Source organism: Haemorhous mexicanus, chromosome 3 (assembly GCF_027477595.1).
Source record: "Haemorhous mexicanus isolate bHaeMex1 chromosome 3, bHaeMex1.pri, whole genome shotgun sequence".
Taxonomy (NCBI): domain Eukaryota; kingdom Metazoa; phylum Chordata; class Aves; order Passeriformes; family Fringillidae; genus Haemorhous; species Haemorhous mexicanus.
In genome coordinates this window covers 75224200-75241837 of record NC_082343.1, presented here as the reverse complement: position 1 = coordinate 75241837, position 17638 = coordinate 75224200, and the positions used below count along the sequence as shown (strand labels likewise).

The following is a 17638-nucleotide window of genomic DNA, read 5'->3' as shown; positions in this document are numbered from 1 at the left end:
ATGTGAAAACAGCTATATATGGATTAAATTCTGCTATAATTTCTAGCCATTCAAAACTCATTGAGCCTTCAGCAGGAAGGAACTGGGTATACCTGTGTAAAAAAAGCAGATGTATATTTTATTAATTTTGAATTGTTAAGTACTTCAAATAACGTGAATCAAGGCACACACCTTAACTATTTGTTAAGAGATGAGGTCACACACTTCCTATAGTAAAAAAGTACTAGATTCAATCTCAACATGTACTGAAACAGCAAGTATACAGCCCACAAAGTATATCTGGAGTGACACAATCAAATAATAACATAAACATCAATTACATTAACCTCTCTGAAATAGTTATTTATTTATAATTTATTTTCAAAGCAATAAAAACAATAAATACATTAATACTTATTTATATTTCACATACATTTACAGGGAAGACCAAAGCTTTTGAATTTTCCATGTTAAATAATTCACTGCTCAGCTGCACAATTGAGTTGAGAAAGATCAGTGTGGATAACTTATCTCACAAGACACAATGACTGAGCTCTTGGCAGAACTGGGCCCAGAGCAGAGATCAGTAGCTAGGAATATACACGCATTACATACAGAACTGTTTTGCTTACAACTGCAGATTCCACAGAACAAGAAATTCTGAATGCTGAGCTGTGACCTGTGTATGAGACTCTTTGGAGATGGCACAAATTTATCTGGATGACTCTTGCCTGAAATGAATTGAATACAAAAATTTAAAATGCTTTCTGCAAAATGTTCAAAACATGTTTTTATAATGTAAGGATAGCAGGAACACGACTTTCTGATTCTAACTGGCTCAAAAATTCATGTAGCTTTAATGAGCTGCAGAGTCTTTAGGTTATGGTACAATTTGATCTTATGAGAAATTAAATGTGGTTTTGCTATGATTGCTAGTAATTCTGAGTTTTCTACCTAACACACATTTTTTAATAATGCCATAACCTGGTGTGTGTTTTGGACTGGATAACTCTTCTAGTCTTGCCTAATACATAGTCTCACTGTTTCCTTCAGAGAAAGTGCTGGGAATGGCAGAGCACATATTCTTGCCTGTATGTTGATATTCCAGTTAGTGCTGTGGGAAAGGGTAGGAGAAGATGGTAGATCAGAGGTTGACCTGACTGCATTCTTCCAGAGAAACCACAAGATGGTGCCTTCTAATTTCTGAGAGGGAAATTTAATTGTCACTTTTTAATAAAATTGATGTCGCAATGCTTACCTATTGTTTAATTGCAGCCTTTCTGAAAATGCTAAAGGCTTGTATTATTTCCCATTGTTTATGATACAAACAGTTAATTATGTCATCTACTTGGAAACATGTTATTATCAGACCTTTTTTATCTAGCCAATCTTGACAATAAATGCTCAGTCATTTGCATTTTATAATTGCTTTTGCTGCTGAATGACCTGCTCCCTTATTTTAACAGGCACTCAGAGGGCAGTGAGTAAGCAAGGTTAGAAACAGAAGCCATTTAAAACAATTACTGTGTCTTTCCTCTTTTTTCTTTTAATTGATGTGCATCAATGCATTATGGGTTTATGTCCATTTCACACATTTAGTTTTGTATTGCTCATATTATTATCGGAAATGCCAGGGAAAACACAGACCTTGAAAACCATTAATATTTAGCACAATATATTGATGATTCTCAGTTTGAGAATTTATTGACCTTTCCTTTGATTTTGTGTGTTCAGGGCTTTTTTTTAAGTATCCTCTGAGATTATTTCCATTTTCATACCACCCTTACACAGTGATTAGATACCACTGTAAGAGTCAGCTGTGTGGTAGAAACTACATGTGCACTGCTGAACACATTAGAATGAAATTCACAGTATTGATGAAGGCAGTGCCATGGATAAATAGACCTTGCTTGTTGTCACCATTGTAAATTGTTGTCCTTGTGCCTATCCTGGTGAGGGTTTCTTTGGAGAGGGTGACATTGACTGGAGAAGCTATCTGCAAAACTGGTTTTATTGGTGTGGTGGTCCCACACTCTTCTCAAGAGGCAAGGAGGGGCCAAGAGCTGATAGATTGAAACAGCTGCTGCACTGTGACCATATAAAGTTACTGGTCAGCCTGATTTTGCTTTTCTCAAATATGATTTAAGTTTTCTCAGTTTGTTTACATGGAGTCAGTGTAAATGCTAACAAGAGTTTATTTTCCAAAGTCCCTTTACAATCTATATGTACTAGGATAAATTTCATTCATTATGTCTTACAATGCTGCTTTTTAGAATTCATATCAACCAAGTGCAAATATATAGCTTTTCCTATGTGTTAATGACTTACAGAAATAATTTAATAATTTCTGAAATATTTTGATGCTTCTCTGTCAGAAAGATGTGTAGAAAGTCAGTATTTTAATCTTTGTTTAAATTGTTATCTCACCAACAGCGCAAAATCAAATTTCAATTGTTTTATATGAAAAACTGAAAAGCTTTTAGAATCCTTCTTATTTTACCATAATATTTTATGGTGTGGTGGTTTGGGTTAATTTTCCAAATTAGTTGTCACTTAAGTACTTTTCTTTCTCAAAAAATGCAGTTATGTTAGTTTTACTGGAGTTCAAAAATATTCCTAATAGTTTAATATCAGAAGCCTTTGAATTTGGGACAGTAATTTAGAATAGTTTTGGAACAATACCAAAGTAAATCTCATCCTAGTGATTTTTTTCCAGGGGGAGACATGTTCAAAAGATTTTAAAGTTGAAAAGCCTGTTCCTCAGGCTACAAGAAACAAAAGAATGTGGACATTCTTGGTAAATTGAAGTAAAAGCTTTGGGATTTATATTCCAAGTAGCTTTTATATGAACTACAGTCAGTGATGTAGGTCTGTATTTTTGTGTCACATTTTTTAATGGAGTAACCTCAGAAATTGTACTTTTGGCTGCGAAAAGCAGCAGCTGCGACAGGTCATGGAAGAAAATGTTTTTCCAACATTAGCACACTGCATTCTGCAGACATGCCATTGGAAAATTAGGAGCTTCTATCATTCTGTAGTTCCCTGAGCACTGTATGAGTATGTACAAACTTGTATGGTTAATTTGTATGTGTGTAGGTGTAGAGATTACGTGAATTTTGGGTAATAATTTTAATTAAATACCCTCTTGAAAACCATGTAAGTCAATGTTAGAGAATATTTTTAAGGGGACGAATTATGACAAAACCCAACAAATCAAAACAAACCTCCCCAAAACCAAAATCAAATCCACATCTCCAAACATCTTAACAGAAGAAAAAAAGAAGAAGAAAAAAAATGGAAAAATACAAGTTACCAACTGTGGCATTTTAAAGTAATTTGCAAACAATAAAATACTAAAACCAAAAATTCTATTTGGATTTTTGATTACAGCTCAACCAGTATCTGTTTGGTAATGGACCTTTTTTTTCTGAGGCATTTTTAATGTCTTAATTTGTGTCTTTCAAAAAGCAACTGAAAATATAGTAGTGTATGTAAAGTTGATAAATACTTAAGTATACAAGTTCAGGAAGTTCACTATAGCTCCATATTCATTCAGCCAAAGACCAGATCTTAAATTGTTATGGAATATTTTAAGTTGGACAAGAATTTGCAGTTGGATAAAAAAAAGTTTGGAAACATCTAAATGTTGTTTCCTTTACACCAAATGTGGTTCACTTTCACCTATCAATAGAAAGAAGAAACACATTATATGATTATTTTATCCTCTGATAAAAATATTTTTTCATTCCAGTGGAAAAAATGTCAGATCATAAAGCATTCATGTATTTCTAATATTTTTTCATTATTTTCCTATAAATATTACTTTAGTATATAATATTTTAATATAAAACGTTAAACTTTTGATTTTTAATTATCAGCTATGTTAAAATTAAATGTAGTAGCAAATACAGTGTAGTTCAGCTGATTTATTTACTTTGACTTTTGTATAGATGAGCAAAATAACAACAAGCATTTCCTACTACCTTTAGATTGAGAAAATATCCTTGACTGTCAGATGAAACCATATAATTGCAGAGAAATGGGTGCTAAAACTTTTGATAATTTGTACTGCAACATGGCTGGAACAGTGTTTCCAAAACAGTAGAAAACCTTGGCATTAAGTTAATTCTAACAGTCTCTCTCTGTTCAATATGATTTGAGGCCATGCCAAATTTCTCATTGAGTTCATACTATCACACTGAGCTATAAAACTAGTATAAATTTTTACAGTGAATAAAGTACAGAGGACTTGATCTGAGCAAACTCTGAAAAAAATGCTGTTTAGAATTCAGGTAAGAAGGGTTATATTTATTTTCTAAAACATCTCTGTAAAATTAACTATTTATTTTCAAATCATGTTATACAAAACATTTTAATCCAAACAGATTGCTACGACACAGCATTAATTACATATCATCATCACTTTCTTTCACCATGCTTGGTGATCAACAAACTTGACATTCCTTTGACAAAAAGAATGAATTTAGAGGTAGGATCAAAGATGATTCAACAGGTGAATGACCCTTCATATCTTGTGGCTGAGAATGCCAGGTCTCTGGGGGTTGACTCAGCACAACCAGGATCTCCTCTGTTGAAAGGCAGAAAAATATCTGCACAGATGTGATTGCAAAATACACGCCTGTTACCATTGCAATGGTTAGTGTTCTAAACCAGTTAGGCAATGCCATATATTCTGTTATTTATTTTCTCAGTGACAGCTACATGGCTGAAGTACTATTAATTGATCTCAGTCCTTGTTAAACACCTGCTAGTCTTGTGTAGCCATTGCCCAGGGACACGAGACAGCAGTACCGTGTTCTAGAAGAAGATCTGGACTGGCGTCACAAGGTTACATCAGTGGAAATTGTTGCCTCTGACTGACACAGTAATGACAAATAGCACTTGTTGCCACTCTGAGTTTGAAAACACAGACCCAAACCTAGAGAATTGTGAGACTGTCAGCCTTTTCCTGAAGAGGTTGAACTGAAAAATGAGGATAGAAGATACCTTCTGAGTGCTTGCCCTTGCCTGTCCAACACAACACCTCTCTCCCTGGGGTTAAATTGCCATCACCCCCCTATTTCAGCCAGGCACTGGAAGCTCAAAATGACTGCACAGTCCTGGTCTGACAATGGAGTAGGACTGTGTATCATCTGCGTGTCGATGACGCCACAGCCCAAATTATTTCATTATCTCCTCAGTGGCCTCATATACATGTTGAAAGGAGAGATGACAGGATGAAACCTTGTGGAATCCTGCATGAGAGAGAGCCCTCGGGGCTGATGAGCAATTGCCCTATGACATCCTCTGGGATTTCTCTGAGAGGAAAGAGTGGAACCACACAAGTGCAATCCCTTCTGCCCCAGCCTAGGTCCACAGGTGAGTCAGAAAAACATCATGGTCAGTGTGATGGCCAGAAGGGCTGCTGGCAGAGCCAAACAAAACCACTTTGAAAAAAGTTTTCTGCACTAATAGAAGCTCCCCGTCAACCACAAAAAGAAGGGTAGCTGTCAGGGTGGAAACAAGGAAAATAGTTTCAGAAGACTTTAAATGAAATTAAGTGTTTCTTTCCTGGAAGTCTCTGTCATCCACCAGAGTGAATTTTGTTCTGTTAGGAAATAAATTTTTGAATTTGAGAGTGGCGGAACTGTTCTTTCATGGGTGTTTTTTGTTTTGGTTTGTTTGTTTTATATGTTTGTTTTTTTTTTTGACACCAGTTGATAATTTATTTAAGGCAAGCTGAAATTTTATTGTCCCACAGGGATACACAATAAGCACAAGAAGTGGCCTGCAGTGAGGTCCTGTGTGAGTTCTTCTCATAACTCTAAAACTCAGCGAGAAAGAAATTTTCAGCCTGGAGAAAACTGTTTCAGTGTTGTTTTGTTATAGGAAGGGTCAGTCCCATCAGACTTTTTCGATCCTCTCTGTCAAATAGCTACTAAAGTCCTTGAAACAACCAGCATTCAGTTACAGGGTGAAGCCCCTCATGCTTCATCAAGCTGTCTGGAACTACTCTACTGATGGTGATTTTGTAGATACTATGGTGAACACAAAGCTTTACCTGTGGAATTAAAATTTTCTCTTTACTTGATATTATTGTCGTCATTTGAGTGGGCAGTGAAATTTCTGTTTCATACAAGTGACATATATTTTGGTCTATGATATATTTTGGTCTGAAAATAACTTCCTAAAATGGTTGCTTGTTCCATTTCCACCAAAACCCCAAATAATTGCTTAATCTAAAACTGAGAATATACTGGTGATATGTTCAGGTATTTGCTGTGAATTTAATCTGGAGTGTACTTGTGCTTCGTACTTGTTATGGATTTAAACTGTACTGCATCAGAAAAGCCAGTAGCAAAATATTTGTAATGTTACTATATTATGCATATATAGATATGTATAATATGCACATGTGCAACTTTGATCTACAATCATGCTTAAGAATAGGTATATAACTAAATAACCTAAAAGTCTGATCATTACACGTACCCTTCAACTTTGAAATGCTTGTACTCCAACTACTGTGATATATGATTTCACTTTTTCTGAGGTTATTTTCTCTTTAATTATTCATCTCTTTGTGATCCTAAGCCAACATTTTGATAGAATTTGTTTTTCTGCCTAGAGGGTTTAAGATTGACAGGTTTTCCACACACATATTTAAAATCCCTGAAGGAGTGGCATAGGAATCAGAAAGTGATTAGAAAGGAGAGTCAGGGTTGGACTGTGCATTCATTCTCAGCTAACTTCAAGACAAAAAACAGTTTGATTGCTATGTCCTCCTGGATGCTAGAACAGTGACCCATAACACAACAAGACAACACAGGATTATTGCTGTTACTGCTTTAAGAAAATTAAACAAATCTTCAAATGATGTCTGACAGACAAGACTGGAAGTAATGAACTTATCAGTAAATCTTAGATCCTTCTATTGAATGCTGACAGTCATCTTTATATTATCTGCCTCAAAGAAGGGAAAAAAATAAAACACCAATTGGAGATTTTTTAAAAATTAAAACACGCTGACTATTAATCACTTAAATCAGAATGTTTAGAGTGGTACAGACATGCTGTTCTCTCTTCCTGTTGCTCTTTTTAGGCTGTTAAAAGAAAAATCTATGGTAATAGTCCCATAATTATGTGTCTAACTAATTCTATTATGATTTATAATTACCTTTCTAAATTCTCATAAAGCAAAATAATGAAAGAGGTGTAAGTATTATCTACCTTTTATATTAATACACTTGTGCAAAGCCATGGGTTTTTTTCTCATGCAGTAAAGCCATGCATAAGCTGTCTAATAAGCAGTGGTAACATTTTGCAAAATTCTCATCTTGATTCTCCATGACTTGTGAGATGTCAGCTGTGGCAAAGAATGTCAGAGGTGTCAATTACTTCTTTATTCGTCTTAAGGAGATGAACTTTTTTAAGAATTGTTTTGTGTTCGAAGGGTAAGAATTACAGTTCTGATTAAAATGATCTTTTGTACACTTTTTTGGTAATGTTTTATCATGCCATGCTGCAAAAAAACAGATACACTTCTGTGCACTATGGTTTAGAGAGCTGTATGCAGTCCTTAAATTCTTCTAGCACTTGGTTATATCTAAGATAACTTGGAGGCAGCATTTAGTTTCTGGTAGCGTTTAAGAAGACAACTTAAGATTTTGTAAGGGTTAGTGAAAAATCGATAATAACTGATGTTCTTGTAACATGCCTGCAGTGTAGAAGGTAAGTTGGGAGCAAGAGGTTATTTTCTTTGAATTAAGTGGAGAGTCTTGTAATATATACTAAAAAAAGTGCTCAATTCCATGATGGAGAGCAGTTTTGAAATGTAGCCCTTCAGTTCTGTAAATATTATGCTGTTTTCCCTTAGCAATTGAATAACAAGGATCAAGACATTGGAGTATCTTTTCTAAAGTCATATCTGAAAACGTCTTTTATCTGTCACACAAAAAAATTGCTAGAGTTTCTTCCTGTTTTCACATCTTATTTTTCAAAAAATTGTATCCTAACACTGAAAGAACACAAAGTTTAATGGTATAGAAAATTGAGACTACAGAGATTGGAATTGAAATTAGACCAAAAAAATTAATTTCAATTTTAAAAAATAAACTATAAATATTTTCTAAAATTTATTGAATATTACTTTTATAGTATGTGTGAAAACTCTTCCTTGTATTTCTCAGATAGAACCCAAAGAAGAAAAAAGATCTGGATCATAAACTCTTACATAGCCTTGAAATGATATTTTTGAAATACAGACTATTTCAGTGAATAAAATTTGAAACAAACAAACAAACAGAAGATATGTAACGATACTCTTAATCAGAAACAATATTTTGATTAATGTATGCACATACAAGATCACAAAAAAATTTATAAAAAATAATTTGAAAACACAGGATGGAAGAGTATATAAAATAACTCTCTCAAAGTTATGGTATCTGCTTTATTAAGACTTTCAGTAATTAAAACATTTCCCTTTTAATGAGTTTTCGTATTCAGGAAAAAGTCTCAGATTATATGTGTTGTCAAATTTCTTGAGATATCATTTTCAGGGTGTTTCAGAATGTTGACATGTATCTTCTCACCTCTTGGATGTTGGTTGTAATCTATTTTCTACTGATATTACCTAAAAATTTATACCCTTTGCAGATTTTTGCAAAGCTTTTGGTGGATTGATTCCTCAAGAAAAGGATATGTTCTAATTTGGCACTGTCATCTTAGATGCCTTGGCAAAAAAAAAAGACAAAGAACACAATCTTGAAAGTTTTTAGAGCTAATGCATCATTTTAAAATTTAGAAGGATTTTGTTCCTCAGAATGTTTTAGCTAGGTCTTTAATTCCAGAGGTGAGAGCCATATCACGGCTACAAGTGGTGCAGCACTGAGTTGCACCATTTACTTCTTAATGTATTCCCTACGAAATTCCTGAGTTATATGCTAGGTTCCTTACATAGTGGAAATGCCAAGATATTCAAGCCATAGCAATTTAGACTGTAAGCCATTAGGGAATACTAAATTAAATCTTGCCCTTTTAAAATATTTCAGGGTTAATTTCAATTTCCAAAGTATACCAGGATAAGTAGGTACAGTTTTCTGCTTTCTACACAATGGTCAGCAAAAATACCTTATGCATTTAGATCTGACATATGCATTCAGATCATTCAATCAAAAATTTTAGCCACCTCATTCACACAAAGAAAGCTGTCTTGAATGTCAACCCGGTGCACATTGCAGAGCTCTCTTCAGCCAGAAATGCCAAACTTTCACCTCTGAAGGACATGAACTTGATTCTGAACCAGAGAAATACACCTTCTTCTCATTTGGATTCAAAACTTAAACTTTTCTTAGTTGTAGGTGGTAAAATCATTTCTACTGTAAGTTGAGTGGGCATTATTCCTTTATTTCAAACTCAGCAGGAGAAAGAAATGCTTCAAAAGAAGTGTGTCATGCCCAGAGCAAGATTATAGTTTCCTTCGCTTCCTACCTGCCCATTTCCTTATTCATGCAAAGGATTAGGGAAGAGGGCATTTGTTCAGGCTTTGTTGGATTCATGCTCTGCTCTAATTCCTAATTAAGACAACTGATATTTGCACTCTTCTGCACAAAATGGAATTTTATGTACAACCATTGAAGTTCTCACAGAAACAGGAGCTACTACTGAAGCCCTTCCTTTGCTGCTGTGTGCTCTCATTCCTAGTCTACAGAACAGCTCATGTTTTCCCTGTCTCCCTTTCTCTGTCTATGCCTCTGTTAACTGCTACCATGCCAAGTGGAACAGTATCAGTAGGCAGCAACTGCAAGTGACCTACAGGTCTAATGCCTGTAGGTTATAGCTGTTTACTGAGACACAGGCTTAAATCTCTCTGGCAGAATATGCAGTTATATTGACACTCTTAAATGTGACTTATATTCAGCTCTAATTCTCCAGCTGCTGGCTGGCTGCACTGAAGAAAAGGGTATCTGCCACATATTCTTTAGCAGTCGCTAAAGAATAAAGGATCTTGGTTTTTAGGTCCTTTCAGAGCATACCTTTTGGATTGAAACCCAGGCATGGAATGAGAATCCTAATAGGATCCACACCTAAGCCAAGCACCAGTGTGTTTCACAGAATTTCTACTATTGCCAAATGACAGAGCTGTAAAATTTAATGGGGAAAGCTGAGTGCCTTACTGCTTTCAGCCCGGGAGGCTGGAAGCTGAATGCAGACTTTTATGAATGCAGCTTCAATCTAGGTTCTCAGTGAACTAGGTTGGATGTGATGTTTGTATATTATCTGGATCCAATCTCCAAGATTCAGGTTTGTATGAGTAATGAAGATATACCAGTACAGAAATAAAGCAGGGTTTTTATTTGAAAGCCAAATGAGACAATTATATATTGACTACCACTAATCAAACAAAATCAAAAATTGGTCATGAGATAGAGTAATTCTAGGTGACTTGACTTTTTTGGTTCTGGTTCAATAGGTTGTTTGTTTGTTTTTCATTTGTTCATTTACCTTTTTTTCCTAATCATGCCCCTGACCTGGAAATTAGTTATTAAGAGAGAAAAATGCAAAGGGTTGGACCCCACCTCAAATTTTCTTTGGCTAAGAGCAATTGTCAGAGGCTTGGTTTAACACCTCAGCTTCTGGGATGGGTTATTTAGCTAGTATATTTCTCCATTAGCTGGAAAATGTTTAGGTTAAACTATGATGCAGAACCCAAAAGTGAGACATTTTTCCCTTACTACCATATGTCATTTGATACTCCAATTCTTGCACTGAGAGAAGGTTAATTGCTTAGCACACCATTAACAGTTGAGAATTCAGTCAGACTAAAGGAATAGGGAGATTTTATTTTACTTTTCAAATTGCTTGCACTGCAAACTGGAAAAAGGGCTTTGAGGATTTGATGTAAACCTGTTAATAAACTTTTTTTAATAATGCATTTTTCATGAAGATCAATGAAACTGAATTGCTGGTTTCCTGTTTCTTTTTTTGCAAACTCATAATCCGTAAATGATGATCAGTAGGGGTAAAAATGTTTATATGCAGAAGACATTGTAAACTATGGAGTAAATATCAGTTTACAGTAATAGATCTGGATTTTAACAGTATTTAAAGATGAATTCAGGTAAACTCCCTATACTAAAACTTCATGTTTTTGTGGAAGAACTCTCACTTTAGTCTCATAGAAATGCAATTATTTTTTTGAAATATGACTAAGGAGGTTCTACTGAATGCCTAACAGATACGTAACATTCAGATGCTGTACTGTAAAGATAACATGTTGACAGAAAATCTGCTTGAAGTAGTTTTATGTAACATATGCATCCAGACTTAGTACCTGCCAGAAAAACAATTGCACAGGCAAGGTGATTTTTACACTGTTTGATAAGTAATTATAATTATTATTAAATAGTAATATTCATATATAGTGATGCATATAATAAGGCCAGCAATTTGTTTTGAGCTTCAGACTGGAACAAATCAAAGAATGACAAGTGTGTGCCAGGACAGTGAATCTGCTTCTAGACATTGCAGTTAGTAATGTCTTACAGCTATTTCTTTTTCTTGTTCCCCTATTTCCTTCTGTAGAGGTCCTTCTGTAGTGCCATGGTAGAGGAGCTAAGGATGTCTCTGAAGTGTCAGCGTCGATTAAAACACAAGCCACAGGCCCCTGTTATTGTGAAAACAGAAGAAGTTATCAACATGCACACATTTAACGACAGAAGGTTGCCAGGCAAAGAAACCATGGCATAGAGCTGGGAAGCCAAATACCCCAAGCACAAACTGTCGTCTTTTTTCCAAACAACCTTGCGAGAATGTTTCCTGTGGAAATATGCAACAAGTGCAAAATAAAATGAGTTACCTCATGCCGCTGTGTCTATGAACTAGAGACTCTGTGATCTCAGCAGTTGCAATGGCCAGACTCGAATCACAAGCATCATGGATCAACCAAGTTATGCAGGGTTACACTGTTTGTCATGGGTTTCCACCATTCTGAATGAATGAATGTTCCATGTGAGTTTTGTGGCTGGTTTCAAATGCAGTCTCAGTGAGAAGTTACAGGTTCCTTTTGAAGTTCAACGGTTGCCAGAAAAGGGAGAATAAATGCCCAAGATGATACAAACCACAGAAGGAGTCTAGTAAAAGGAATATCTCAGAACTGTAGTGGAACAAGAAACATATGTTCTTCTGAACTTCCCAGCACAGAAAAGTTGGTAACTGCTGGTAGACTGAAACTGCCATCTGGAAAAGGTGATATGATCTTCCTGGATCGAATAAATGTTACAAGTGAAGAAACATGAATCCCATGAATAGAAGAATAAATATGAGGATGCTAACCTGCTCTTTTTTTTTGACTCTTTGTGACACTGAACTAAGTAAATAAATAATAATTACAAAAAAAAAAAAAATTTGGGTTGGAACTTTGATCTAAAAACCAACAAAATATTTCCAGAATTTTGACCCAATTTTTAGATGAATGAAACCTTCCTTAGTACAAAGGAATGTATCTTACAAACTTTAAACATAAGCAATTGATTTTCTTTTCTATAATTGTGAAAAGAGGGAGGGGGGTGGGAAGCAGTGTATTTCACACATAGAGGGCTTGCATTTTAGCCTGAATGGGTTTTGAAACACTTGTTCCTGCTACTAATTGAACTCAATGGAGCCTGTGCAATTCTCGCTAATGTTGGAAGAGGGATGGGTCACCTAACAGAAGTGAATGTCAAGAACTTAAAGGAGGACTGCATTTTTCAATACAGTCACAGTACTAAATGAACAATATTCTTGAGCAGTTTTTTTTTTTCCCAAAAAAAAAAAATGTTCAGGTTTATTTGTGGAAATGCAAGATTTCTATGAAAATAGTTTTTGTATGGAAATTTTTGTAATACTTTTTATCAACAAAATAAGAACATGTGTTTCCGTCAGGGGTGTGATGCCAAGCATGAGTGGTAGTGCGTGCGCACCACCAACGTTTGGTGAAAACTATTTTTATCATGAAAAAGGAATCTTAGAAGAGACATATTTTCAAGTTATATAATATAAAAAAAATAGGTGCACTACCACCACTGCTTACCATGCTACACCCCTGGTTTCCACTAAGCTGATAACATGTTGTCATGAACAATTGTGTGAAAATGGTAAAAGACACAGACCTCTTGACCACATTGTGATAGAGGTTAATATGCACTCAGTTTGCTGTTTGAATCCAATGCACAAAATTAAAAAAAAAAAAAAAAGAAAAAAGAAAACATCAAATTTATGTAAGTTTTAGGTTTTAGTTGGTTTGGTTTTGCTGCGTGATTTGAGCAACATATGTGCAGTACTTTGTGTTAGTACTGGTACTTAGCTTCAGCTTAGTGCCCTATCCTGATGATTCTTGCCACTAAATTTGTGACAAGACAGTTGGCTGGGATTTCTGGCAGAAGTCACTGCAGCACATTGTGATAATATTTGCAGGATTTGGCTCTTATCTGTTTCAAAGCTAACTTATATGTCCTGACTGTGGTGAGTTCCTGGACATAGCATTTTGAAATGTTGCCCTAAAGATGCTGAATCTTGCACCTCTGTCTACTGTAAATTTATTTGTTTCTCAACAAGAAATGTATAGTATGGACTATGTAGGAAAGTTATGTCAACCAAAAAAGATTATTAAGATGGTATTTATATGGAAAAAAAAAATTGGCTTTAACCCCCCAAAACATTGAAATAATCATAGATAATAAGTCATTGGTGAGTAAAGATGATGGCACAGAAATATAAGATATATAATCCAAACTGTAGAAATTATGTAATGAAATTTGAGGGGTAAATAGGAGGTTTGTGTCTACTACCCAGTTATCATAAAACTTCATAGAGATTGAGCTGGCCATTTCCATTGTGAGCAGGGACTGAGAAAGCAAATTCTCTTATATTTGTGAGTTTCATCCCCATTTATGTGATAAAAAAGAACAGGTTATCTTTGTCTCAAGTATAAAGAAGCTAAAAACACTTTAAGCAGTTTTTCTTGAAATGAGTAAACGTACATAATTTATATTTAAGTTAATTCTTTAAAACACAAAGGGGAAAAGAGTAACTGTCATAACACAATGAAAACTCCTAATTATGATGGCTTGGAATGGAAAAAAATTGGCTATTGCATTTGATTGATGATTTACAATAAAATTTGTAAAATCATGTAATAAAATGCTGTATTATATTCAAACACACCGTTCTTTTCTACATTGAGGATGTTGAAATAAGCAGGATTTCATTCTCACCTTGATGCTCAAGACTAATTCTCATTAAGCTTTTTGTGAGCCAAAGTAACAGTGAATGCAGAATATGTCCCAAATATTTTATTGGGTCAAATTCCCCAAGGAACAAAACTTCTATCATGCAGGTAGTGCAGCTTAATTAAGATTTTGGTCAGAATTTCAGCCTTCCATTATTGAGGGAAATATGCAAACAGGAGATTTGTATTAAAGATCAAGACTAGAAATGCATGGCTCCTCAGATTCACAGTAGTATAATAGGTTTTTTTCAAAAATCATGCACTAACTCATGTTGTTACTCTGTTGTGCATTAGTAATTATTTCTGTATTAAGACATTTGCAGAAAATTGACTAATAAAGACCTGTCCCCCAAAAGAGTAGAAAATACTACTGATAATTTTGTACTTGAAAAGGACCAATTACTTTAAATTTCTTCAAAAGCTTCATTTTCTTTTTAATGCTGCAAAAAAAATCCTCAATTCTGAAGAAAAATTCTTTGTATGGAAAGGCCTCTGACAGGCTTATCCCAACATTCGGAAATTTTCATGCTGTATAAATTTCTGTACTGTCATTAAAAACTGATGGAACTTCCCAGCAAAAATCAAAAGAGGATCTGGACCACAAAGATTCAGAAACCATATATAACTGCTTTATCTGGTCTCATAAAACAGCTTAATTAGTCTGCTGATTTCTCAGGACAGGATGATGGGTGCTCCTCTGACCTTAAATGTCACTCTAGAGAAGAATTTTAGAGCAGTTATAGCACAGTGAAATGGCGCTGCCTGGTGGGTGACAATTGGAGATAAAAATTGAACAGGACTTTTTTCCCCCGTGTCTGTTTCAATGAAAATAGGCATCTTTTAGACACAAAAGACACACTATTTATATCTTCAGGTTGCCTCAGCATGGTTGTATAGCAATAGATATCTAGAAATAAAAGGAGAAAACCCCTTTCATGTTTATAAATGTTATTTGTGGAGGACTGGCAGTGAAAATAATGAGCCAAATGGTTGGATGAAATCAAGAGATCTCTGATGCTTTACAGTAAATGAGGATTTGCCCAATTATAGACATCAGCAGGCCTTTTTAATGGTATTCCCCCTTTATATAAACAGAAGTACAGACATATACAGGGAGTATCTGGCAGATTTTATATGTGATATTTCTTTCTGAAATTTCTGTCTCTATTTTCAGTTGGAGAATTCAGTATAGATTTGACATAACCCTTTCTTTAATTTTATTCTTACTTGAGGCTCTGTTCATTAATCTTTCTTGATTTCATCCATAGAGCATTCACAACCCCCAAAATAACAGTTTAGTCCTACTACACTAACTTGTTAATATTTCAGAATTGAAAAAACATACTTTATCAGGGAAGAAAACATACTGTGCCAAAATCCAAAGCCACAATAGGAGAAATGCCCTAATATTCTACTAAATAAAAATATTTTCAGGGAAAAGGGTTCATGAGCAGAGGTAATATCATACTAAGATGTAAAACATTATGCTATAAAAGAATGTTTTATTGTTTTGATGTTAAGGATATTAGAAAAATGGGAAGCACTTCGGACACAACTTCACTTAGTCTCCAAATACATCAACAAACACAAAATAGGATAACTGAAATACTCCTTTGAAAGAAGTGTGAGAACTTCCGCTTAAGAGGAATCAATGTTTTATCCAATACAGCCCCAAATATGTACAGATATAATATTTAAGGCAGAACTAGGTGTACAGAAACGATTGTGTTTCTGTTAGAATTTCAAGGATGTATTGGAAAATAAAGGGTCGCTGAGGTTGGCTTCTCTTACTTAAAAGATCATTGCTTTCCAACCTCAAACATGCTAGTGTCCTGTTCTGTTCCAGTCTTACCTCTCTGCCTTCCTACAAGCACCTCAGACAGTATGAAATTTATTTTCAAAGCCCTTTTCTTCTGGCCTTCCTTTAAAAATAGTTCTAATTAAAAATAAAGTTACTCAAACACCTCATCTCCCCAGTTTGTATCCACCAAGATAAAAACATTAGCTTTTCATGTGACTGTAATCTAATTGTCTTTATTTTCATTTTCTACTCCTCTCTGTCCCCTGCCTGTGTTATCTTCTCCTGTTGTTCTTGTACTTGCCTAGACTGTAAGCTCTTAGGGGGCAGGGAATCTGTCTTTGATTTGTTCTATGTAGCACCATGAACTATGGAGCTATATAAATAATAAAAAATGTAGATCTTCTTAAATGATGTTTGAAGTGATAGTGATCTGATTGACTGCCAGTCTAGTAATACATTGTTTTAGCTCATTGCTTGAAATCCTAATCACTGCAGCAATAGAATAATCAAAAAATAAAAATCATAAAACCAACCAAAAGGGGCTATCACACTGACTCATCTTACTGGAATTTTCCCTACATGGTTTGGGGTATAGGAAGATAATGTCATTTTCATATATCTTCTATAATGGTTTAAATATTTAATCTGCTACGTTAGATTTTTTTTTTAAATAAGTAGGTTAACACAGATATACAGGATGAGCTTTGGAATGAGAATTTTGATTGGTCAAAGTTTGGAAAAGCTTTTGATTGGTCAAAGTTTGGAAAAGTTATGATTAAGACATTGGTTAAGTTGTACAACAGGAACCTTTCATTCTTTCGTTGTTTCAACCCCCTTAGTCAACAAGCCTCTCATTGTTGAAATCTATAGCAATCCTATTTTGCTAATAATTTTATGGATATCATTATAAATTTTCCACAAAATATAGTTCTAAACAAAATTAAATAAATACTTCCTCTTACTTCTATTCCAGAACACTGTCTTTCTATGACTGCTAGAATTAAAAACTGGGAATTCAAGAAAAATGAAATATAAATGAAAGGAAACAACACATATGGTCTTGAGGACAAATATATCAGCTTTCCCTTCTACCTATTTCTTCTTCAATGTGTGACACTGTGTGTCATTGAACTTAGCTCTTCTGAATGTTGAAGTGTATACTGACAATCATACATTGATCTGTCTTTCATGAATTCTCAGAGCCAAAACAATGCCTTCCCTTCCTGATCACGCAATGTATTGTTTTTCCAGACACTTAGGAAATCTAATCCTAGGTTAAAAAAATATGACAAAATCTTAGTTTCCTTTTAGCCATGACTGTAGGAGTTTTGCTTGGGGGAAATAGGATACATTACCTTAAACTTACCTGAAAAAATTGCATGAAAACATTGAAAATTGGTAAAGCATCTGTAGCCAATGTTCCTTGGGCAACACTGACCACCACAGACCAAATCTGTAGTGCTTTGGTTTTGAAGCTACAAGTTCTACTTATGATGGGTTTATGCCAAAGATTGTCTTATGGCATTTACCCATAAGTAGATTGCTGGCTGTTAGGCCCAGGGAATGAAAAACAGCCTAACAGAGTGGTT

General features: G+C 34.8%; 1 protein-coding gene across 1 annotated transcript in view; it reads left to right on the top strand.

The window, feature by feature from the left end:
- GRIK2 (glutamate ionotropic receptor kainate type subunit 2) overlaps positions 1–16461 on the top strand; it is a 353523-nt gene extending 337062 nt beyond the window's left edge. The window contains exon 16 of the mRNA XM_059842388.1: positions 11566–16461. Coding sequence (XP_059698371.1) covers positions 11566–11730 — 165 coding nt within the window. The 3' untranslated portion in view covers positions 11731–16461. The remainder of the gene's footprint in view (positions 1–11565) is intronic.
- The last annotated feature ends 1177 nt before the right edge of the window (positions 16462–17638 follow it).